The sequence below is a fragment of the Pseudopipra pipra genome, chromosome 3 (genome assembly GCF_036250125.1).
Source record: "Pseudopipra pipra isolate bDixPip1 chromosome 3, bDixPip1.hap1, whole genome shotgun sequence".
In the NCBI taxonomy this organism is placed as follows: domain Eukaryota; kingdom Metazoa; phylum Chordata; class Aves; order Passeriformes; family Pipridae; genus Pseudopipra; species Pseudopipra pipra.
In genome coordinates this window covers 105,568,281-105,595,035 of record NC_087551.1, presented here as the reverse complement: position 1 = coordinate 105,595,035, position 26,755 = coordinate 105,568,281, and the positions used below count along the sequence as shown (strand labels likewise).

Sequence of the window (26,755 nt, the reverse complement as noted above, 5' to 3'; positions counted from 1 at the left end):
CATAGTTTCAGCATGTCCTATGAGCTGAACTTCTTAACATTTGGGAAAGACAGGCAGATCCATATTAGCCAAGAGGTAGGCAAAAAACATGGCTGGATATGAAATCACTTTAAACCCCCCTCAAAACACATAACCCTAAAACTACTACTGTAAGAAAGTATCAGATGAAGTTCAGTATCCTAGGCACATACATTTGAAAAATTTAATCAAAACAGCCTGTTATAGAAGACAGCTTTAATGGTTTAATTACAGAAAGTATGGCAACTTTATTCATAAGTCACATGCAGTTCACAAAACAAAGAAAAATTCTCTGCGAGCCACTGACCCTACGGAATCTCCCGTGTTGCGATCCTTCATTTTTAGTACTGTCTTTATTGTCCCTTATGTAAATACCATTTGCTTCCATAAAAGTTCCAGAATTTGGCCCAGAACAACACTGTTCTAGACCAAATAACAAGGTTGGTTTTATCTCAAGTGGTGACATTAAAGATGGAGAATTCACTAAAGAACACCGGGAAAAAATACACAAAGAAAGTAATGTCAATATTTTATTGGTGCTGAGGTAGCTTGCCTTATTGTGGAATAGCCAGCTGAGATATTTGCAGTTTGTATAGTGGTATTTTTCACTTTTATTGAGATTTTAAACAGTAGGAACAAGGAAATAGCAAGCAGCATCATTTACATGTCACAGAATATCCAGATTACACAAAGCCAGCAGTTTGAGCAGCTGCACAGAACCCAAAAGCTCTGTCAGTCACACAAGCACTGCGAGTCGTGCAAGCACCAGGAAAGTGATGTTAAAAAGGAGGAGGGAGATTGTGGTTTAGTGTGAGCCTTCTCCTGACAAAGGAGAAAGATGCTTGCCAGTAGTGAAAGGGGGATTATTAGGTGGAGAAGTGGGTATTGGCAACAGGCTCTACTAGTGAGTGGGTGAACAGATCATATCCATCACTGCTGCCCCCTTCATACAACATATGAACTGTGGGTTTGGCCATCAGAGATGGGCTAGAGAGGTGTGCTGGCCATTTGAATGGGAAGGTGCTGCTGTGCCTCTTCAGGTGCTAGGAAGATTTTGCCTGAGTTTATGGTCATGACAGAGTCAATCACAGATGGGTCCTAAAAGAAACTAAAGATGCTTGCTCTGTGAGGAAGACAAACACACTTTTAAAATGGAGGGTTGACATCTAAAAAATTAAGAACCCAATGTATCTTGCAGCTCCCATGACTTACTGGAGGAGAAGGAAACTGAAAACAGAAAGAAAACAAACAAAAAAAGCAACCAAATTTTAATTTCTTGCTTGGTTTTGTGCTTTGTGCAAAGGAAATGATGCAGCATATATTAATTTAGTAAAATTAGCATCCACAGTGTCTAAGCAGTAGAACAAGAATATGCAATTATATATGACTGCAGAATAAGAGCACATAATTGGTTTTTCATCACTTCTTAATGTTTAAGAAACAGCTGCAGGTTTTTTTTTTCTTTTTACTGCTAGTGTATTTTTGCTGTTTGGAAAACTAAGTAAATAGTTACAAATGACCCAGAACAGAACTTTTTTTCTTTTTCAGACTAAGCTACAGAGAATAAATATTTAAATGTGCTTTGGCTTACTAGTAGTAATTCTGGGAAAGACAGAACATGGAGATGGAAAGGTTTAGTTTCAAAATTTACATGTAAGCATTGCTATGTGTCTAAAGCCTCCTCTTTTCCCTCTCCACTCTTTACAAACGTCTCTTCATTCAGGTACCAAAAAAAAAAATCACAAAAAAAAGAACTTGCTTATGCATGTAAATATACATATCAAACAGTTCATAAGATGATTGCTCTAGAACAAATACTGGATTTTACTTGTAAATTACAGCTATAGATTAAGATTATTTTTAAAGAGATACTAGCATTCCCTACTTCTAATTCTGAAAAAAAACCAAAATTATAAGGAGTGGATCAATTTTTGAAAGGTTAAGTAGTTCTGGTTTGATTACATGTTTTAAAATCCACGCTTAGACTCCTGCTTTGGAAACTGAATTTGAAATTTTCCTAAATTTACAGCAATTACTGATTGCTCTTAGACTACAACTACTACAGAAGTAGTCTTATTTGGTATTTTTGAACATATGGTTTTGATCCCTATCTGAATGAAGAAATTCTTCAATGAGAAACAGTGGAGCAAAGTTACAACATGGCCAGACTTTCAAATCTCATAATTTATTCGAATTCTTAGTTACTCTTATTCTACAATATCCATTCTTCTGAGAACAATGACACTTTGAGAACTCAGACATATTTTAAAGCTCTGGATGTAGTTATTGTTTATTGCATAGGAATTATCTGAAGGACTCCAGTGGAAAGGGGATCTCTGTTAGGCTGATGAGTGTATCAAAATGATGAGTAACTTGTCAACCTACTCAAAAGCATCCACTCTGTCACCATCCCTGCAAGACAGGCCTTTGTGAATTACTAGTACTCACTTCAGATTTCAAGATCAAAAGAACCATCGGTATCCACACACAAACCCGGTAGTTTCTGTCCCTACTTGTTTTATTATTGCACTCAATATTGGAAAAAACAGTTAGAAATTACATAACTTAAAAAGCTGGCAGAACAGTACTCATAGGTGCACTGTCATCTTCTGGGAGAATCTATCCAATTTTTCAGTCAGATGAATTCATCACTTAGTCCAGTTTCTGTCCAGTTAGCAAAGATGTTGATTTCCTGCTAGCCAAGAGTACAGCTAAAAGCTTTGCATTTTGATTTTATGATCTCTTGCTTCACTCAGCACCAAGAAATAATCATAGTCACAAACTAGAATTATGAGCACTAATGCATCAGACTGCTTAGGAGAATCTCTCTAATGGCCACAGAAGGCAAGAGATCACTGTAAAACATTATTTTCAAACAAAGTGTTCAAAAATTTTAACTGTTTGCTCTACAATTCCTGCTCCTATCCAATAAACCAAAGGAAAACATAAGAAAGTGTTTGGGTTCCACTTCCAATCAGAGATTCATTCTGAATTTGAGCTACATTAGCCAATTCTAAAGTAATTAAGGAGTTATTTTACATCTATTATTTTCTTGATGATGCACACTGACCCTCTGGAGGAGGCTGTTAATAACCATGCTTGGAGAGATCAGCTGGAAATCACTTTCATGAAGGGGTATGTGTCTCTAAAAGTATTTTAATACTGCTAATAAAAAGTCTGGATGCCTCAGATGAAAAGCAAACACTCCAGTCTTTTGAAATATTTTTTCTCAAAATAATTCTCTTCTCTTTTATAGAAAATATGCAAAAACACTGCCCAAAATCTCTTGTGGAAATCACATTAATCTGTAAAATATTTAAAGCTAATGTATACCAAGTCTCCATGCCCTTTTCTAGGCAGGTTACAGAAGGTCAATCTGTCTGTCCTGCAATGCAGGCATAAGGAAGCAGAGAAAATAAAATTTTACTGCATCCTATTATGTAAGAAACTTAAAACAGACATTTTACTGAGCCTCAGAAACCTTTAGTAACAGTATATTTTGCTGCTTGTATTGATAAGCAATGGACATGCCAGTTGCTATCAGCTATACCAAAGACAAATGAAAAATGTATTATGGTGTAATTCAATTATAATTATCAACCCTCCCCCCGAGTTTCTCAACTCATACTCTTTCTGTTCTATCTCCTTTAGTCATAGGCTGGACGTATGTCAGGCTGAGGAGTTAGAAGGACTACCATTAGCTACTGCTGAATCTCATATTTGCTCTTTATGCTAAAAAGCCCTTCCCAAGCCAGTTTATCAGTTAATGCACTCAGGCTCTCAGTCACTCTACCAGGAATTGCACTCACCAAAACAGATTTTAAAGCAAATGCCTTGTCTTGAAATGAAATTAAATGAAGCAGCTACTACAGCTGATAAATGCTCAGGACAGGATGTGAAGATTCCAGAACAATCAGTGACTCCTCCTCTGCTACCACCTTGTCACAGTTCAGGCTTTGACTAGAACAAGGTTTCATTTGTTTAGTGGCTGTCTGCTGCCAGCTGCTTTTTCTATGTCTCAACTAACTCTGACCTCCAGAGAAGCTCAGCCTGGGCTCTCTTGAGGACAAAAGTTAATTCCAATCAATTAGCCTACAATGATGTCTTCTAACTAATTCGGCCCACTCATGTACCTTCAGACTTTCTGTTACCAAAAATATCTGTGATGTTCAGAGAGATGTCAAATAGAGGTATGTTCCAGTCACTTTTTAGTTTGCAACTTACTTTGTCCATTTTTAGGTTCCTAAAAATGGGAACCTTTGGGAAGCTCACAAGTATGAGTGTTAACTAACAGAAAAGGCTGCCAGATCCCAATAGCAAACTCTTATCAGATACCTTCCTATTCTCCCACTATTATCTACCCAGTAAAAAGGACCTCACAAAGAATGGCAGTCACTGGGCATAAAGAGTTCACTGATAATATCAGGAATTAAATGCGTCTTCAGTGTTCCCAACGAATTAATACCATTTTCAGTGTTCCCAAGGAAAGCTTATGCACACAAATAGGAATTCACAGAAGGAGGCATGTTTACCTGAACAGTTCTTCTGTGCCATAAATACCTTCCAGAAAGCTTAGAACTGACAGACAGTTACAGTTGAGAGGTACCAAAGTTTGTTCTGTGGATGGGAGGGGACTGGGAGGAACGGGGTGAGTGATTTCTCCTTGGATTGTGATGCACAGAAATGAAATTATGATCTAAGTGCCCATCCTCCCTCATGTCAAATAAAAATGAGACAATTCAATTTGAAACTGGGACCAGACGCATTTCCAAGATCCAAGCAGGTTTCCGGGGCTGCAGATGAATGGAAATAATTTGCTGACAAGATAAAATCAATCCACCATCTTTGTCAAAGCCAGTTGTCACAAAGTAACAAAGTAAACAAAAATTTTATTTTTCTAATGCTGATAGAGCGCTGCTATCCCACACTGTCTCAGGAAAGAAAAAAAAAAGAATAAAAAGGATTTAGAGAGAAATTTCATTAAAAGAGGGATATAAAAATATAGCAGATCTGTTTTTGTACTACAGTAAGCCATAATGCCCTTCCCTTGGAAAGGCCAATATGCCCTGTGGGACAGCTTTAATACTCTCCTCTGTGTTGAGAGAACATGATGGCCTAGAACACAGGACCTTTCCAAACCCAAATTTACAAACACTTCCCATGGATGGAGATCAGAAACAGAAGGACTGGAGAGGTCTGTGGTACAGGGATTATTAAAACCCACTGAGCATAGCTGTGACTGCCTAGACTCCTTGGTTTCATCTGTAAATCTGTGATGGTCTTTGCACCAACAGTGAAATTCGAGCTGTTTTTCTAAAGTAGATGGCAGTTAACAAGACAAGGTCTAGAAGACCGTAGCTTGTACAATAATTGCAAATTAATTTTCTTGTCCATGGAGGCAATTAATTCCTGATAGTGCTCCTTGGCTCCAGACTACACCTGCTAGTCCAAAGAGTTTACAAAGGAAGAAGTGCCTAAACTGCTCTCTCCATGACCTCACACTGGCTGGGAACCACAAAGATGCCTCTGTTTGCCAGTGACCTCCAAAGAACAAAGACACAGCTCTTCACCAGGCAGGGAGGAGAAGAGTCCTTCACCTCTTTCCTACATGTGTGCCCTGTCAGAAGGCTCAGACTGGGCTGTAGATTCAGTCTTTCTCCTCGCCCAAGTCCATTTGAGGTCCACAGATTCGTATGGCTGAGAGCAGCACATCTCTCTGTCCTTTGCAGCAACCAGAGCTTCAGCTTTCTAGTCTGCTCCTAACAGTATTTTTATGGAAGGGTCGAGAAGAAATAAAGATATTTTGATACAAAGTATTTTGAATTATTCCAAAGCCTACAGTATTTAATAAGGATTCATATTCATTTTGGACACAATGAAAATTCTGGGGTTTAAGAATTATTTGAGAACCTCCTACATGAATATATCAAGAGCTGAAAATGAATCATCAAGAATCATTAGATACTTGAGCAATAGATTTTTTTCCTGACATTTGATTTTATACTGTAACTGGTTTTCCTATATTTATTACAGGATAAGTTTTTTTGACTGAGTAGGGATAGATGCTGGAAAAAATAACTGTTTCTTTACACTCACAGAAATTCAAAATGTTATTTCAAACATTTACAAATGCATGGACTGGAATACAGTTTCACAGTTTCTAGTGAACTAATCTAGAACAAAAATGATTGCTCACTTTCCCACAGGAAGAAATCCTTGTGTTTCACCCATGTTCCCTTTCCTGCATGATTAACTGATACTTCTGAATCAACAACCGATGACTTCCAGTAACAATTCACAAGAGGCTAAAGTCATAAATAGATACAGTCTCAAAAATATTTATCTAAAAGCAAAACAACTCTCAAATCAGCTGAGCAACGATAGGTTTGCTTGGTACATATTAAGATATAAGGATTGACTCTTACCACAGTTTAGAGCCTATGCACTTTTCTCAGATAATCCATGCAAGAAAAGCAATAAAAGATCTAACAACTAAGAAAATAAAAATCAGATGTAGTTATAAATATCTATGCTGGTAATGAATACAAGCTGGCTGTATTTCACTGACAGCAAAAATTAAAAATGCAGACCAGTTTTATCATGACTTTCAAACAAGAGTGCAGAGTGCATAATTAAGCTCAGATCTCAACATTAATGGAAAACTCGATTGTATCAGTATCAACAAAGTGTGTATAATATAAATATTTATTAATAATGAGAAGCAACTATACCAAAGGCATGAATAAATATAGCAAAAGCCTGTAAATAAACTGCATATAACTGCCCAAACAGACTATGCTAGAAGTTAAATCTTATTAATGCTTTAATGAAATGAAAGTTACCTTCTATGAGCACAATATTCTCTAAAGAGTTATGAAGCAGCTGGAAGTGCCTACTGAGGGTGCCAACTGTCCTCCAAAAATGCTCTCTATCCCCAGAAGCTGTGATACAAGATCAGTTTTTTCAATTCTTTTTCTAAAGTCCTTCAACTGTTATGGTGGCAAAGCAGAGTTAAAGGTTTGCACTGCCCCATTAATTCCTGCTGACAGTAACTCACAGGTCAGGGTTGTTGTCTCTTTTCTCCTTTAATCAAATAGAGGAAGGATGTAGATCTGCATAGCCAGGTTCTATGAGTGCTGCCCTAGTTTCCTTTTATGGAGAAGGGACAAAGGGCAGGGGGAGGTTTTGGGACTTATTAGAAATATTTTCCCCTCCAGTTAAGGAGCCATGGATGTATTCTAGCTCAGCTGGAGAGGAACTAAGGCAAGAAAACTGTCCAGGCTTGGAGTGGCACAACAGCATTTCCAGCAGATTCACAGATTAAACACTCTCTGCTGGGATACAGAGATTAATCCCACAAATACCTGTGGAGGGAGCTAACAGGTAGGCAAAGCCCAGAAGATTAAGACCGTCATGGCTCTTTCTTCCATTCTTCTTTCACACTCCAACTTAAGTGGCTGCTTGTATTTAAACCATGTATCTTGAAGCTTTCTACCACTTATGATAATTTGGTGGCATAGGTGATGTCAGTGTTAAATACAATGAGATTTCATAATTCACCCAGTGAATGATGAAGCTTTGCAAACCACAGAAGCCTGGTATCTCTTCAGGAATTAATTAGTATACTATGTTTGAAATTGCAGGAGACAGTACCAAATTTAATGATCATGTAGCTGGCACTCTTCAAGAACACTCATGGACTGGCTGATCAGCATGTCAAAGTGTAAGATATATGAATGTAAGCAAAACATAACAGACAAGTAAGCTCCTGACTTTAAAAGATAGAGGTTATATTCCACAACCTCGAAGCCAGATTTGAAATAAGTTTAGTGCTTAGAAGTAATTTAAAAAGTAATAATGCTCCTCTAAGGAAAGAACTGAACTTTTAGTCTAAGCATAAAATGTGGCTATATTTCTGATACTGGCTTAGTGAATCAAATTATATCTGAAGAATTAAGAAAGTATGGAGAAAAACCTGTCTGTGCTGACTACGGAGAAACAGACTGGTTTTCACAGAGCTAAATGGAGTCAAGAGGTTAAGGAGGGGGATTCAAAATACTTGAAGGGATAAAAATGCAAACTGATGTATTCAAAACAGCACAGGGAAGTTAGAGTTTTGTGTTCAGAGACTGTCAGAAAACAATTTTTCCTGTTGCCATGGAAATTGAAACAAAACCAAAATGCATTCCCAATCACAATGGAAGGGTCAAATTTTGAAATTTCCTCTGGAAAGAAGCTTCTAGGGGAAAAAAAAAAAAAAGATTAATTCAGAGTCATAAAAATATGTTGCTTCTGGCACATGAAATGCTTTGTGTAGGTAAAGATCCAGATTTAATTTCAGTAGTCCAGCTCACCTCTATTTATACAATTAAAATATTAAAAGCTATATGATAACAAAGATACTCAACAAACCAGAAAAACCTTTTCAGTAATATATGCAAATATGTGCATGATAAATAGAACAGATCACAAAGAAGGAAATTGCACTTTGACTTTTAAATCAGAGATAAAATAGAATTATTAGTGTTACCTTACAACTTGTGCTGGTGGGAAGACAAATCACATATATATAGTGCTCGCATACCAAAAATGATCTTTACCAAGAAAAATTAGGCAAATACATCAAAGACTGGGAGTTGCCATGGAATTCACTTATGGCAGACTATCACTGTATCTCCATCATGCTCCCAAGGACCCTTTTACTGAGTAAGACTTTATTTTACTTTTTACTGACATGTATTCCCAGTTTTCTCCTGGAAAGTCCTTCCTCATTTTCCATGGGAAAATACTGATCAATACCACTAAGTATATGAACTCCTCCCCTTGAGCCTGAGACAGAGTCACAACAGAAATTCAAATGTACAAGGCTTGGTCCAATTATCCAGCTGTTTTATCCTCAGCACAACCTAAGTTCTGAGGGCAGGGACACCTCTGGACACAGGGAGGTTGCCCAGTGAAGTCCTTACTGAAGCCACTGAGTTAGAACCTCAGTGGAGCATATTTTCCCAATCTCAACAAACTGACAAATTATGCAAGTCATAGGTTGGACTCAACGATCTCAGAGGTCTTTTCTAACCTAATTGATTCTGTGATTCTGTAATTTGGACTGTTGCCACACGTATGGAGTCAGGGAAAAAAAGGGTTGGGTTTCTATCAAGAAGACAGGGATCCAGAGCCTCTTCAATTTTTTCAGGCTCACAGCTCCCTTCCATCCACTCAGCAGAGAATTTATTATTATTATTATTATTATTATTATTATTATTGTTATTATTATTATTATTATTATTATTATTATTATTATTATTATTCTAAACCTGGGTCATTGGAGCAATCTGCTCTGTCTTTACACAGATTCATATCAGCATGACTGAGATAGTGAGCAGCTGGAGCTGGGGCTGAGCAAGGGGCAGCCAGTGAACAGGAGGAATTCTTGAGCCACTTCTACCACCAGCCCTTCATCTTCACTCTCCTTGGCTTGAGCTTTGTGCCCTAAACAGTACCAGGAAAAAAAACCCCTATGCTCTTCTTGCAAAAGCCTTTCATATACATTCATTTCTCTAACTGTCCAAGACTTCTCTAGACTAAACAGCATAAATATTAAATAATAATATTACAACAATCTCTCTCTTGAACTGACCTATCCAATTAAGTGCAATACTTCTGCTTACCAGCCACTAAGCAGTTACTGGTTGATGCTAATTTATTTACTGGAAAGAACTCTACTCAAAACATATTCGCCAATTATTGCAGAAGAACATAAATATCCATTTGTAACTACTACTTAAAAGAAACAATGATCTGCTCTCTGATCAGCCTTCCGAGTTAGATTCCCATCAAAGGAATCTCATGAACAGATGGGGTCCAACAGGCTTTTCATATGTTTTCTTTTTTTTGTGCTTCATAATGAAGCTCTCCCTCAAAGTTCTTAAAATGGGCTCATTTTCTTTATCAGGATCTTTCACTTTCCGTCTTGAGCAAACCAGATGATCCACTTCTCTTTACCAATCACCTAAATGACTGGTAGTCACACACATCAAGGCAAGGCAGTGGATCTGTGATAGCAAAAATGGAGGTGACACAGATTTTATTTTTTTCCTCCATCTGAATTCTCCAAGGAAAATAAGCATTTTGCAAAGAACACAGCTAAAACCGGATGAAAACAATTTTTTTGTGAATAGAAAATTCATTGAAAAAGGCTGTGACAGAGAGACAAACTTTATATTTGAATCCAGCCCACAGTTGGTGGGAATCTTCCTCAAAACAAACAAACTGAAGAAAAACAAAACAAAAAAGGCAGGAGGGATCTTGGAACAGTGCATATTTCATTGTGAAATTTTCTGAGAGCTTCTTGTTTCCAAAGATGCTGAAATGTTGCATTTCAACATATTCTAAAAAAATACTTTTTCATTGTGAAACTTTGTTTTTAATGTCAAACCAGCCTAAATTTAATTAGATGCAAACGAATTAACCCCTCCAAATCAAATGAAACATTCAGTCAAAGAAAAAACAGTTCAAGGGGTCTTAAATTACAGATTTTTGAAAAACAATTTGGTTCAGCAACCAAGTAGAAAAATCTATTGTTTGCTGTAATAAACTATATTATTTTTTATATAACTATGACAGGAGAGCAGAGGGGACAATTATTTTTCTTCCTCCTCATACTAATATGTCTTCCTTTTTTTCTTAGACATTTCATTAAAGACAGCTCATTTTAAACAACTTGGCCAGAACTAAAATCAGTTCTTCCAACAAGACCTCAACTTTTTCCGCTTCTCCACAGTTAAATCATCATTTTCCCAGTAACATAAGGACTTCTTCAGGATCACCATCCCACTTTTCACCACCCCACCCCTGCTAGGGAAGCAGTGTATGGATTGAGAGACAACTGCAATTCTACATAGCTCATATGTCAGAAAGAGAGGCAAATGATGTGATGGAGACCAGAAGTGCTGGGTGACAGAATGGCTGGCACAGGATCACATGAAACATCAGCCACAGTCACCAGGGAAGATCCCAATGTTTTCTAGTCCCGAGCTGTTGCACTCCACCATGGAAGCAATCCGCCTGAGCCAGCCCAGATCTGTCCTGGTGCTCCATGCCCATTGCACCACAATGCCTACAGTTGTCTCTTCCTGGTGGAAACCAGGGCTGGCTGCTGATCCCTTTCGTACCCTTGTTCCCAAATGACCATAACAAAATGCTTAGCTGTCCACTTTTCCCCGCACTTGAGCTGCCTTCACACTGCCAAGGATAACTTTAATTAAGGTGTCAAAAACTGACAGAATTGATCACAGAGATGGTTTCCTCCATGCTGAGCTGTCTCAAATTCTGAACTCCTTTTTCAACTACATTTTTCAACCACTTAATTAACAAGTGGTTCATCACCTGACTTGGCAAGAGAAAGGTATCTCAATCTCCAAGAAAGGAGTCAGAGAGAGAAAAGAGTCGGGAATTTTTCTTACTTGTCTTTATTTTTTTATGCTCAACTGTCTGTATACCTTCTTTTTTGATTATTTCACCCAACAATAATCACTTTGATAACTGTGGAATTATTTGGCCATGAGAATTACTATTCAAATATTTTTGCCTGCCTTTTCTCACCACACAAAAAGCAAGGCATTTTTCCTCTCTTTTTCATCTTCATCAAAAAATAAATCATCAATCAGCCTATGTAAGGTCTATTCCAAGCGAGGGTTTTTTGTATGAACTAGATTTGTGATGTGGAAGTCATCTGAATTTTAAAGAAACTGGATACTGAAATTATATGCAGAAGAACAGGATTTCATCAATACAAAGCATTTCTTAATGACTTCATTCCCATCACCCGTTCTTTTAGTTTGCTGAATAGCTGGGAATATTGGATGGATTATATAGCCTGATACATGCTGTATGCCTTGAAGGGGAATTTGTGTTGCCAAGGCCCTCTTGGATGCAATGAAGTAGAGAACCAAAAGGAAAAGAAAGACCACAAAGTGAGCCACTGTCCCCTTCCCATTCCACAGTGGTTTATCCATTCTGAAATGACAGCAAGAAGGGAGACTGCACTTTGCTAACGCTGTGTTAGGACAGCCGCTTTACTTCCAAACACAAGTACAGGCTGGGCAGAGACTGGATTGACAGCAGCCCCAAGGACAAGGACTTGGATATGCTGGTGGATGAGAAGTTAAACATGACTCAGCAATGTGCACTTGAAGGCCAAAAAGCCAATTGCATCCTGGGCTGCATCAAAAGCACTGTGGCCAGCAGGTTGAGGGAGGTGGTTTTCCCCCTCTATTCCATGCTCATGAGACCCCCACCTGGAGTACTGCATCAAGGTCTGGGATCCCTAGCACAGGAAAGATGTGGACCTCTTGGAGCAAATCCAGAGGAGGTCCACAAGGATGATCCAAGGGCCAGAGCACCTATTCCATGAAGACAGGCTGAGAGAGATGGGGTTGTTCAGCCTGGAGAAGAGAAGACTGCAGGGTGACCTTACTGTGGCTTCTCAGTACCCAACGAGGAAGTAAAAGAGAGCCAGACAGGGACATTTTACCAGGGCATGTAGTGATAAGACAATGGGGAACGGCTTTAAACTGACTGAGGGCACATTTAGACAGGATATAAGGAAGAAATTCTTTACTGCGAGAGTGGTGAGGCACTGGAACAGGTTGCTTAGCAAAGCTGTGGATGCCCCACTTCTGGAAGTGTTCAAGGCCAAGCTAGGGTGAAAGTTGACCCTACTCATGGTAGGGAAGTTACAACTGGATGATCTTTGAAGTCCCTTCCAACCAAAACCATTATATGACTCTCTACTGGAGCTGAAGAGATAAAAAGCTTCAAGAACATTTTCCTAAAGCATCTTTGCAGCATGTCCTCTCTACATGCTCTTGACATCAGCCCCTTTCCTATTCCATTACCTGCTTCCAGCTGCTCTTGTTACATCTCTCCTCTGTTTTTAGGTCTGAAAAAGCATTTTAACACTTGAGGAAATTGGCACTGGATTGAGAGGGCACAGAGCACTGCAGTCAATGCAGTACACCTAAGCAGGAGAAAAACACTGGTGCAGAGATGTCATCTTCCCACCCATCACCTGGAGCACAGAGTACACAACAGCTGTGTGGCACATCCAGCACGCACATTCCCCACCCTGATCCCCAGATTCCCCCAGCGCTTATCTTCACATGGACTCTCAGTAGCCCTAAAGACCCTCCAAACACTGCATTTGGTTATTGCTACTCCCATTCTTGCCCTGTCATTACTTCTATGACAAGGCAGAAAAGCAGGGCAAAAAGTCTTTGAGCCACCTTTTCACCCTTATCTCAGGATTTTCCTCCAAGGAACACTTGTGTTTTCTAAACCCCTTCAAGATACCATAAATCTTTTGGGGATTAATGAACACATTAAGTGCAGCACACAGATGTTTTGATCAGGTGACAATACAGGGAAAGCAGGTCAACAAAACCCAAGACTATTGTGGCATGTGCCCTTGGCAAAGTCCCACAGTCCCACCAGCCTGCTCACCCTGCACTGCCCAGTGGTACCACTTGGCATTCCAGTGCACACCCCTGAAATGCAGTAGCTCTCCCAGCATGGCAGATTAGCAAAGGTTACCTTTGGTGACAGGCAGCTTAAAGCCTGCACAAAAACACTTTAACAGCTGTCCAAGCAGTCAGTATATGCCTAGATATACGAAATACCAGAAGCACTAGCCTCCCTTTTAGAGAGGCAGTGTAAAAGCCAAGGGTACATTACTGCATCAGAACCTGCAAATAGAACAGAACTAGATTAATACTTGAATTCTTATTAACCTTTCATTCACTGAACACTGCCAGAACTTTAGTTTTGTAGCTTGAAATACATTAATTGTACTACACTTATGCATGAATTCATATGTTGCTTAGGAATGCTTCTACTGAGTTTTAAGTTCATTCTGAAGCATCCCTTCAGGCTGAAGTGCTGAACCCTATCTTTTCCTTTCACATTCAATTGCCTAAAAGAAATATGCAAATTAATATTGTCTATTATTTATTTTGATTTGTCAATACAAAAAAAAATGCTAACACAAGAGTGTGTGATGTCAAGGGCAAAAGCACAAAATATAAAACTAAATTATGAAAACTTCAAGCACCCCAAAATTCTACCTACTGGCCACTTATTTTTCCACATCTATGGCTGGAGCTAATTTAATCTTGAAAATACTCAGCAAGGAAAAACAGTGCTGTGGTTTTGGTACGTTATGTTTTTGCCTTTTAAAAGAAAGTTGGAACAACATGAAAAATTATTGTCCCGAGGGAAGTGGGATGTTTACAAAAAAAGTCATGTTCATTTTTAACGGCCTTAACTTCAATGTGCCCTTTGTTTCATTCAACACTCTCCATCACCATAGAGCAACAAGATTGTTACTCCATCTCCTATGAAATACGTGGAGAAATAAGAAAAGAAAAAAGTGTTTTGCTTTCCACTCAGGAGGCTTATAAAGCCATCCTGTCAGACACCAGCATCATTCTGGTTCATAAGGAATTCCTGTGCACTCAATGAGCATTCAACTGGCATTCTGGCACCCAGAGTTATTTATTCACCACTATTTATTTTCCCAAAGATCCACAGTCCAAATATGCAAGACTGCAACTGCATTTTCCAAAAACCAAAGAAAGGGCTACTTAATTGTGTACTTGGAGTTACACCATCTGCAATAAAATGCCAAACCTGTCTGCCTGTCTCATGACCTAAGCTGGTCTTCACATAACTGATTTAAAAAATACCAAAAAAGTCCTAAAGTTCACAATTCAGGAGCAGGAAAAATCCTCTTCCATGAACTGCATGTCATTTGATGCTGTCAAAAAATAATATTGAACTAGAGAAACTATTTTGAACTCTTTCACAGTTATAGTTTCCAGGTTTCTAGAAAATGAGATAGAAGCTGCAAGGATGATTTATAGTATGTGCAACACTTCAGAAAGATCCAAAGTCCAGTCAGCGTGAGAGGCAGCAACAGCACCACATCTCGAAACTGGCTTAGAGAAAAGCACATATTGGACCTGTAACTCAAAGCCTGTGGGAAGACAATGCATTATTCCACCTAATTGGAATGGGTTCAAGGTTATATACAGATCTTTACCTGTGATTCAGTAAAAGTCCTTGGATTAACACAACACAAAGCAGCCTCCAAATGGCTGCTGCTAAGTATCTGAACCTTCCATCTTCTTCCTCATTTCTGCTTTATCTTAGAGGTCTCTTAGAGGTGTAGGAGGGTGGCAACATCAAATTCAGTGATACAATTTTACCTCCCCAAAGACCATTTCATACCGACCTCATTACTTTCCCACACAATGACATCTCTCTTCAGGGACTGCTGGCTGCACACCTAATTGCCCCAGGAAGGGTCTGCTGAGCAGCCCTCAAGGCTGTAGGGGTCCCTCAGCCTGTATGCTCAGTGTTAAATGTGCAAAGGAAGCTCACATATCATCGCTTGTACATAGTCCCTTGCTCCTTCTCACCACTGAGGCAGTTGCAACATTAAAACAGCTATGACAACTAAACAATACTTCTGCAGTTTCTCAAAGCCCAGATTTTTTTCCATCTCTGCAGCTGCAATTCCAGGTCTTGGCTCCACTATTCTATTTATATTAATGCACAGGGGCAGATTTTACAACACATGACACAGTAAGAATATTTTACATGGCTTACAAGAAGCCAAGAAATAATGCACATTTGGGTTATAAAAGTACTGTCAGCATATTGAGCCTCCTTCTTTGCCAATGTCAGTCTGCTCCCTCTCATATTTTATTATGTCTTTTTTATAATTACTATAGGAGATTGAGATTCCACTGGCAAGTCATTACAGATTCTAATAGACAACTAGCAAGGCTTTTTGGGAAAGTCCAAACTTTCTCGTACAGGAATCTGGTTTTAGCAATAGTTAAAAACTAATCCTATAATCTGTATTAGTTTTTAACCAGTGGCTATCCCACACCAGCCTTCAGGCTTCGGAACGAATTCCTGTGTCTGGCTTCATGTCACCCATGTACAGACACCTACCTCAGAAACACAGTCCTCCCTACAGGAACAGTGTTGAGAAGGAAAGGATAGCATCACCTGAGGACAAACACACCCCTAACTTCTTGATGCCTAGCACTCATCGTATCTAACTTCAGCCACCTAAAGGCCAGGCATCTAACCTAGCTAAATCATACAGAACTGTTGTATAGCCATCTTCAGACAGGATCTTTGTATAGCTAGGATGGACATGCTGTCTTCTGAGGAGGTCAGTAGTTTCCCTGTTGACAGAGACCAACCAAATGATCAGCCACGTAATTGCAGAGATTAGGGGAAATTAATTCTGTCAGGGTGTCTTTCTGTCTTTCATGATTCATAAGACATTCTAGGACAATTACACTAAATCAGACTACAGCAATTTCTAACACAGTCAGGCGCTAGTTAGAGTAGGACTGACAGAGGAAATAGCAATAAATGGCATAAAAAAATAGGTCACTTAGACAAAACATATGACATTAAATAGTAGAAAGCAACTAAAGATTAAGCCATTGTAATGCAATGGGTTCTTGGACTCTACCTTGAACCAGTTTTGAAGAAACAGTGACGGCAGATTACCTTCATAAGGTACCACATGAAACCACATGATACTGATTCTCCCTCAGTGAAGGCTCTCTCCCACCACCAGCCCTCATCTTGGGAACCCAATTCCTTGGCCTAAAGGCTCATGGGCCTGTTGGGGATGCTGCGAAGTCTCTCCCTCCCACTGGTAAATGGGATTTGGAGAAAACTGATGTGTGGATAAGAGAACCCTTGAGCCACAGCCCTTGACCTGAGCAAAGGCTGCTCCATCCAATATATTCATTAAAAAGATGAGCTGTAGGTGTTTCCTCAGGGGAACTGTCATGTCTTATATTTAATCTGATTATATACCTAAATGAGCTCTGTCCAGAGGGCATATATACAATTACATATAAATTATATCCATCCCTAAGGAGCTCTGCCTTCACTCCTTTACTACCTGTAACAGCTATCAGCCCATACCACAGTGAATTACCACTCCTTGCATCACCTCAGTTATGCCAGTGAGGTGGAAGGGCAAAGCTCCGAGTGGAAGTCAATAACAGCATCTTGTAACTTGTCTAGAGAGTTTTTCTTCTGTCATATTGTGCTTAGACCATAAGTTCATCAGGAAAAACTAACTACAACTACGCAATAAGTTAAGAGGTCTCAGTAAGCTGTGACATTTTGCTATGCTTAGAAGAGACACCACAATTCTTGTGCAGCAAGAAGTGCTGAAATGGTTTTAATGGAATCTGTCTCTTGATTGACAGAGCACAAACATTTCAAAAGTACAAGCAGCATTACTGCAGCCATAGAGCACTAGACAGCATTATTTACCAGCTGTGACCGAGCTACTGCAATCAGTCACAAATTGCACATCTAGCTGAGGGTTATTCTGATTTTGTTTGAGAAATGTCCTCTTCTGGATGAAGAGGTATTAGCAGCTTCACAAACACTGTCAGCTAATCAAAAAATATTAGAGAAGCTTTCCACAGCTTAGTGGTTTTCTGCCACTTACTCTAGATGTTAGGAATGTGTGGAAATGAATAAATGTATTAATACACAGCAGCCTGTCAGGAGCCCTTGGCACGTCGTGAGCCCTTGTACTGCATTTGCCAGTCAAATCTGCCTGATACTCCCAGCACTCCCTAAAAGCAACCCATTCACATGGGAATTGACAAGGAGTCTGCTTTTAAATGGTAATATTTCGCATTATGGTGCCTGACACTAATTTCTACCTAAGACAAAAGTAATATTTAATTTACACACCTGACTCGAATGTGCTGTTTATTTACCTCACATTTATGTTCAATAATCTGAGTGACACTGTGACTTTTCTTACAGAAAGCACTGCCTGTGTGCTACTGATTGCTCATATACACAGCAAGAGTGCTCACTAATTTCATCCCCACCAAGTTCTGCTTGCTGCTATCCAGGTGGATGAAACATGCCTTTCTGGACTCAGAAATACCCTTGTTCTGGGACAGAAACAGACTATTGGATGGGAATGGAGGCCAGGGTGGCAGCAACAAGGTATGCAAGGGAGAAGGGAGGAAAGGGGAGAAAAGCACTGGTGGAAAAAAACAAGAAATAAACTGAAGACAAGTGAGGCCTCTTTCTGTAAACTTCCTCTTTTCCTTTCTTCTAAGGTCCTCTCAGGATTTTCCATCATCCCTTTTGATTGACAGCTTCCTGCCTTCTCCCATTCGTCTTTTCTGATTCCTTTACATTTGGCTTTTTCCTCTACTAACACACACCAAAAAGTGGTCCCAAGTGACAGAGCCTGCTCCCAGCAAGGCAAGAGCTGTGGGCAGTTGGGCGATACCCCCGCCAGCTGGAAGCCTCTCAAACAGGGAACTGCAATGCAGTGCAGTGCTGTCTTGCCATTATACAGCAGGGGAAACCACTGAAAAGATGGATGCTCCTGTGGAAATACTGGATATCAAAAGGTTTCCTTTTGAGTTGGCATCAAGACAAAGAAAGTAATGACATGCCAGTAAATTGTTTTGCATAAGAACAAACAAATCTCTCCCATACAGAATGGGATGCACATCTGAACAGTAATCTTTTCTGTGCTTTAGTGTCAGAAACAGAGCAGCTGAGTGGTGTGAATTTAGGAAGCATTTTTAAAGGGAAAAACGTGGTTCAGCAAAAAAAAATACACAACGTACCTTCTGTTGACACTGGTATCACAAATTGATAATATGCCACTGTAGATCAAGGAAGAAGACAAATGAAATAAGAAACAATCCCCTCTTACAGTTATTTCTAACTAGGCAATTATTCTACTAAGAACTTTTACAAGCAGCAATAACATGCAGTATCTCATCTGCTCATGGCTTGTGACACTCTGTAGTACCAGAGCATGTCACAGGGCTGCAGTTCTGCCTTGAGAGGAGTATCCTTTGGCACAAAACACAGATCACATCCTGCTCCCACTTACACTTATGTGAAACCAATGTGCTTGATTTATTCCAGCAAAGGGATCAGAATACATGAAAGCCATTTTTTAAGACATAACTGATTTGAAAAAGGCCAAGATCTCATCAAAGAAATCAAAACAGCATACATTGCATGATACATGGATATGTACTTTACCTTCTGATGTGTTCCAAAAGACACATCTCACTTTGCTGCAAGCTGTATCTATGCATAAAAAAATTCAGATGAACTTACACAGTGTCACAGCCTTAAGATTGATTCATGTGTTTGATCAAGAGCTTATCAGTTTTATGACAAATTACCAGTCAGTAAAATTTAATACACAAAATTGTATACTCTGTGATCCTTGAGTAATGCTTGATATATAAAATGAGATTTTTCAGTAGCATTTTTTCAACTATTTAATACAAATTTCTTGTAGGTTTTTTTTGTATTGCAATATTTTTCAATTCTTTTGATCTTCAGTGGCAATGTAATATATCTTTATATGGAGACTACCAGGAGAATTTCTTTGGACAGGGAGTAATTTTTTTTGCTGTTATTCTGCTGGTTCCTGTTAGATTCAGCTGCGCATAGATATTTAGTATTTTATATCACTGTATCTTTGTAATCTTAAGTGTTCAGTAAGAACAAAACACGTTTAGGCTAACCTTCCCTTTTGGTATTCCTGCACTATGGGAAGAATTACGTTTAATTACCTGTGAAGCATCACATACACTTACTACATTCAGCAAGTAATAAGCCAAATTTTGAGGTTTCTCCAAAGGTTAAAATATTCCCTTTAAGTCCCACATCACTATATTGGTGCAGAGAAATCCTGAGGGACACTTCTTTCCAATGTATAGGTTGATCCTGTTCTTTTTTGTTTCTCCATCTCAGAAAGAGGTTAGAGCTCTGGGCCTCAGCAAATATAAGTGCACCTCAGCTACTTAATGTATTTTGCACTAGAAAATCTGGCAGACACATGAAAAATCAACCTTCTGCAGTAGCTAAAACGGATTGCCATCTTTCTGGCATCTTAGTTTTGAAGTCAACTCCTACTGAGTTTGATCTTCCTGACTAGAAACTCAGGACAGGCTTCTGTATTTGACCCAATAATACTAAAATATAATAAAGTAGTCAAACTTCTCTTTAAGGAAAATATCAACATCACAGTGTCTTTGATTCTCCATTGTCCAGTATTTAATTAAGTCACTAGACAAATGAAAGAAAATGAATGTTCAGAAACACCACAGATATAAGGTCCACTTAACACTATAAGGTCCTTGAGCTTCTCCAGCACTCCTTTATGCTAGGCTCAAGGACTAGCTTTCCTTTTAAATTGCCCTAGAAGATCCTGTTTGAAACAGAGCAGAATTAGCTGGCTGCGTAAGAAATCCTTGGAGATGAGAGGAATGCACAGAGCTGCAACACTCTGCCAGGCACTGAGCACTGCTCCAGCACACAACACACACCTGGAAAGCTGCCATCACCAGCAGATGAGCTTTAGAAAAAGGAGCTGAAATAGTTTAAACACGGGTGCCCACATGCAGTGCCCACCCTACATCTCATCCATCTGATGGGCAATATATTGCAGAGAAGAGCATGTCCTCACATCTCCACTGCTTGGCACTACAGCCTCAGACTCAGACCAACTCAGATCAACTTTAGCACAAACGAAGATGCTGCTCACACTGTTCCTACCTGCAAGGCAGAATCTCCAGCAAGGGGCAGCAGTCACAGTATGGAGCAGTAACTTCTAAAGACCACCACTGGTGTTTGCTCCAGTGCCCACAAAACAAGGTCTCTGGGGAAGCCAGAGGGGAGGTCTTAATCACACAGGATCCTCTCCAGGCACCAGAATTGCTCAGGTTCACAATGGCAGAAAGGCGGCTAAACGGTGCAAGAAGCTTCTGTCCTGCCTACACCAGATACTTCATCATGGGACTTATGATTTACACCGTTTTGGACCTGATAGAGCTTGGCCATGCTGGATCCTGGGAAAATTATAGGCACAATGGGAATAATTTATTTTAACAAACTAAAAATGTATTGTGCTTTTGGAAAGAAATTCATAAATATTACGCTTCCATGGAGTAAAAACATTATGTGCCAATATACTTTCTGCCCCGACTTAGGAAACAGGTTCCCAACTCTACGATTACATAAATATGTTAGTGAGCACAGATTTATGTGTACATAATTCCTTCTTTCATCTAATGTATTTGCAGGTAAAAACTTCACTAACTTGTGCAATAGTTCTTACATGTTTGTAATATATCTCTACCTGAAGAGCAGCAAATTACAATAGCCAATTTTGTATATCAGACAGCTGCAGGGGGAAAAAAACAAAAAATCAAACAACAATACTAACAAAACCAAAAAAGCACTGATCTCATATTTAAAACTGTTTTCCCAACTTTTTCTCCCCAAAAATGCATAACATCAGTGTGTAAAAACTAAACCACCACATGAGGCATATTTTAAAGCCTCATATAATCAATGAAGTTTTTATGGCATCCTCAGAGCAAAGAATGTCCAAATATGGCTGAGAGTTAAGTACCCTGAGAATTGACTGCTCTTAATGAATTCACAGAAGTTTTTAAGTCCACATTTACCAAGAATCAGAAGAGAAATAAAGGGAAGAGAACAAGGTTCAACTCATTTTCCTGTACTATTCTCTAAAGATATCGGGTTATAAACATCCTCCATATCTTGGATACTGGAGGCATCTGTTGAATCTTGGTCGCTGACTACAATTCCTACTGAGGAAAGGCTAGAAATGAAAGAGTGCATCTTTTTTGCATAAATATCCCTAATGTTAAAATAGGGTAGGTCGTTACACTTCTCTTTGCGATCATTGTTGCATTGGTCTGTATCAATAGCTTTTTGCTTTTGATAGTACTTAGAAAACTTATTGAAAATGATGGTGATTGGAAGTGCTACCACCAGTATCCCACAGATAATGCATAGGGTGCCGAGCAGCTTTCCAGCAAGTGTGACTGGGTAAGTGTCCCCATAACCAACAGTGGTCATGCTAATGGTTGCCCACCACCAGCAAATAGGGATGCTCTGCAGTTCTGATGAGTCGTCATCTTTCTCCACTGAGTAGACAAGCACTGAAAAAATAGAAATCCCAACAGACAAAAACAAAAGCAGCAGTCCAACTTCTTGATAGCTATGTCTCAGAGTGGCACCTAAAGACCGCAGTCCTACAGAATGCCTGGCCAGCTTCAGGATGCGAAATATCCTCATTAACCGCAGGATCTGAACCACTTTCCCCATGTTTTCAATATCTTCGCTTTCTTCTTCCTTTGTGTCCACAGCCAGTGTGGCATAAAATGGGATAATAGAGACAAAATCAATAATATTGAGTGGTTTCTTCCAGAACTTCTTTTGACTTGGAGCGGCGACGAGCCTGATCGCTAGTTCACCAGTAAACCAGATGATGCACGTAATCTCCACAGCTTCCAACACAGGGTCTTCAATCTCCCTGTCATGGGCATCCACCCTGTGAAATTCTGGCATGCTGTGAATGCACATGGCCACAATTGATGCCAGCACAACGCTCAGGGATGACACGGCAATTAACTTGGCAGACAAGCAGTATGCAGGATTTTCCATTCTGACCCAGATCTTCCTTCTTATTTCACCAAAACATAGATTGTCAAACTTTTCTAGCTCTTTATCAAATATGGACGACTCTTCATTAGAGGAGTCTATACTGTCATTGCTCTTCTGATCCCAGTCTTTATCAGGACCTTCTTCTTTCCTTTCTTGGTACCGATTGCTGCAGCAGGAATCAATAAACAGCTCATTTATCCCCCAGTACTCTATTTCCTGGCAGAAGGAAAAGACACAGAGTTCTTCCATAACGTGGAGTTTGCCCGTATAGTAAAAATTCAGAACATATCGGAACAAGGAAGGATTTCTGTCAAAGTAATATTCTTTATCTGCAACACTATAATCATCACACAGTTCTAAAATAGCCTCTTCTGAATGGCATTTGAGAAGTTTTCCGAGTCTAGTATGGGGGAATCGGAGCAAGGTGCTTTGATCCACTGACTGCTTAAAGCCACCCACATTCAAATTGATAAGTTCTGTATCTTTGCCAGGTCTGCGGAAAAATTCACCGTAAACCATTTTGGACAGACAAGTTCCACTGCTGTTGCCCAATGAGATTACACTGAACCTGAAAAGAACACAATATATTGTTAGAGCACTTAATTCAGTTTTGCTCTTGTGACATATTCTTTTTTCCCTCTCCAGTTACCGTGAAATGCTGTAACAAAACAAACAAACAAAAAGAAGAAACTAAATGATGAATACCATTATTCAGCATTTCACAGACATAGTTTTAAATCAGTTTGATAGTTTAACACAGCTTTATCAAATTTGAAAGCAATAGGTTCTGGTTTAGGTCTCCTTTTTCCCAGGGTGAAGGAAGAATGTTACATTCAATTATGCAAAAAAATTTTAATTTAAAGACAGAAGACTTGTCAATCCATCAAAATATTTAGTACAAAGCTTTAGAGCAGGTGTCTCTCAACTACGTTTCAGTAGAACTGTATTGATTTATATGATGTTGCAATTTATAATCCACTACGTTCCAATGCTGTTTGCTTGAACGTGAACTGCAATTACTCCTGTTGACATATCAATTAATTTACTTCTAGAGTAATCCACAGAAAAGCATCCTGTATTCTTGAAAACATATTAAAAGTTCATTTAAAGATTTCCAATTCCTGCCTTCAGAATTTTGTCTAGTACATATACAGGTATCTGCAGTCCCATCAGTTACTTTTCTATCTGCCTTCCCACTCACCTGAAGTGTCACAACCCTCTTATGACCTTGGTCAGTTCGAGAAGCAATTCCTGTTCTGCCACAGCATAGCTACTACCACTATGGCAACGCTGAGAAGTTGGTGTTGAAATGTCATTTCTGGAAACAGGAGCTTTCAGAGATGTTACCTCCAGAGTGATTTTGCCTCAATAACTAACTGTGGATACCTGCAGATAGATAGAATGACATTTAAACATTTCCATATTTTAATGTAATTTAAAACATTCAGCTGAAGTTGGATCCAAAAAGGATGTTATAGTTACTAAGTTAACTCTTACAGTAGAACAGCTTTCTTGCTGTCCTTCTAAAAAGCAGTTGTCTTCGAGCCAAAACTGGTAGTTCTTACACTTGTCATCAGACTATATATAAACTTCTGACCACGAGGAAAGCAATTTTTTTTGATCTCTGACACTTAAACATTAATTGATGTGTACTATGCTAATTTATTTCAATTTAATATAGAAGTAAATTAATTTTAAATGTGACAAGATCGCATCAAAATTCTCTAGTCCTAAGAGATGACACCATACGGCATCATGCTCAGCATACAGAGCTCGGGAAGAAGAAGGAAAGGGGGTACATTCCGAGTGATGGCGTCTGTCTTTCCAAGTCACTGTTACATGTGATGGAGCCCTGCTTTCCTGGGGATGGCTGAACTCCTGTCTGCCCATGAGAAGAGGTGAATAATTACTTGTTTTGCTTTGCTTGCATGTGTGGCTTTTGCTTTACTATTAAACTTTTTCCATCTCAACCCATGAGTTTTCTCAGTTTTACCCTTCTGATCCCCTGCTCCATCCCACTGAGGGGGAATGAGAGGCTGTGTGGGGCTGAGTTGACACCTGGGGTTAAACCACGACACAGAAGTCATTTTGCACCTTAAGATGTAGTTTGATGCCAGGTATTTGCTAGCTAACAGAATGGTTATAAGACACAGTTTCTCCAGACACTTCCCAAGGCTTCAGCTTTTAGGAATGATTAAGACGTAACATAAAAACACTGATCTCACAGAATAAAGGCAGCAGGACTCATCCGATAAACATTACCACACTTAACTCATGATCTAGACCCAGGCCCTGTTTTGTAACACTACAAATAAAAACCCCATAAATACCATGGACTGGAGTCAAAGTATATTCAAACCCAAAAAGATTCTACTTATTGATTCATTTCAGTCAATAAAATCTCCACTTTCAGCAATTCATTAAGATGAGAACACTAGCAATGTAAGCCAGCACTATAAAAACCAGGCACCACCTCAAATCATAGGATCACAGAACTATAGAACAATTAGGGTCAGAAGGGACCTTAAAGATCATCTTGTTCCAATCCTTCCTGTCATGACTAGTGACACTTTGACTACACTAGGCTGCTCAGAGCTCCATCCAACCTGGCCTTGAACACCTGCAGGGATGGGACATCCACACCTTCTCTGTGTAACCTCTGCCAGTGTCTCACCACCCTCACAGTAAAGAATTTCTTCCTAATATCCAATCTAAATCTACACTCCTTCAGTTTAGAGCCATTCCTCTTGTCCTATCTGGAGGCACCTCTGACCATGACAAGTACAAAGCAAGTTTTACTCAGAAATAACTAAAGCAAGAACTTAGTTGCTCAGTAAATCCTTAGTACAATAGACTGACTTACTGTTGAGACAGCATTATAAAACCACATTGATTATGCAGATGATATTCATAATGGTGCCTCCATGAAATTGCTCTGTATAATAAAATCAGTGAGCAATAATTTACTGCTTTATTTTGAGGGCACTGTAGTCACAATTTGTGCAAGATACAGAAAGAAAGTGGATCTTGCTTAGAAAGCCCATGGTCCGGAACCTGCTGTATTACTACTATTAGGTGATTTTTTAGGTTATGAAAAGAATGTACTGGAAAGATTCATGATAGCTAGGTCAAGAAGAGCTTCAGGATCTGAAGAATGTCTTGTTTGACTTGCAGGGACCTTGATTCCTGAGCCATGGTTTGTTGTGCTAGGTACCATCAGAACAACTTGAGGCATTTAAACAAGTGAATCCAGCCACAGAGTGCCTCAACACAACATGGTCTGCCTCAGCACAACATGGTCTCTACTCAAGGGAATCCTTTATCCACTCAAACAACGTTTTCTACTCAAGGGTAAAACTACTCAGCTGGAAACAATTTTTTCTTTAAGTGCCTTGAGTGCCAAAGACTGTGTCAGGAACATCCAAAGAACATAGAGCTACCACAAACTTTGTAAGTCTCAACTTGAAGAGCAACATTAACATCTTTGATGTTCTGTAAACAAGTATTCATATATAACATAATAAACTGCTAACCATTCCAAATCACACACTTCTTACCCTGGAGAGAGTATAAGAGAGCAAGTAAACACATACCAGATGTTAGTTACTTGTTTGCTTTAATTGCTTCAGTTGTTTCAGTGAGCTACTGGATAAGGACTCATATGGAATAGAAAATGAAATGACACAGAAGAAAGATGCTTACTGGAATAATGGACATTATTTTCCAAGATAATGAAAAAACCCCAACAAATAGAAGTTCCAAATGTTAAGCTTGAGGGCTAAATAAAAGCCAGTCATAAGGAAAGCTGTGTGAAAAGGATACAAACATTAGAATAAAAAACAAAACAACAGGATCTAACTCTTCCCAGTCCAATTTGAAGATGGGCTCTAGCCAGCACTTCTGCAGTCATACACTGTTGGTGAGGCCACAGGCCCATTGTCTGCTTGGAAGGGGGACTGCAAATTTCTGGGCTTTTAGCATGCTGTTAAATCCCTAAAGCTCACAATAGGAGAGTCACAGAGACAGAGTTTGCATATATGATCCCTCTGAGACAGCTATGCCGCAGATGTATAACATACCCCAAAGTGCTGTGGTTTTCCAACCTCTTCTGGAACAAACCGCTTAAAGATTTTTAGTGGCAATGTGGATCCCAGAC

General features: G+C 39.3%; 1 protein-coding gene across 2 annotated transcripts in view; it reads right to left on the bottom strand.

Annotated features, from left to right (window-relative positions):
* Positions 1 to 216: 216 nt before the first annotated feature.
* KCNS3 (potassium voltage-gated channel modifier subfamily S member 3) overlaps positions 217 to 26,755 on the bottom strand; it is a 41,742-nt gene continuing 15,203 nt past the window's right edge. For both annotated transcript variants that reach the window (XM_064650586.1, XM_064650587.1), the window contains exons 2-3: positions 23,801 to 23,985; positions 217 to 23,167 (exon numbers count right to left, since the gene is read on the bottom strand). In XM_064650586.1, the coding sequence (XP_064506656.1) occupies positions 21,637 to 23,118 (1,482 nt within the window). In that variant the 5' untranslated portion in view covers positions 23,119 to 23,167; positions 23,801 to 23,985 and the 3' untranslated portion in view covers positions 217 to 21,636. The remainder of the gene's footprint in view (positions 23,168 to 23,800; positions 23,986 to 26,755) is intronic.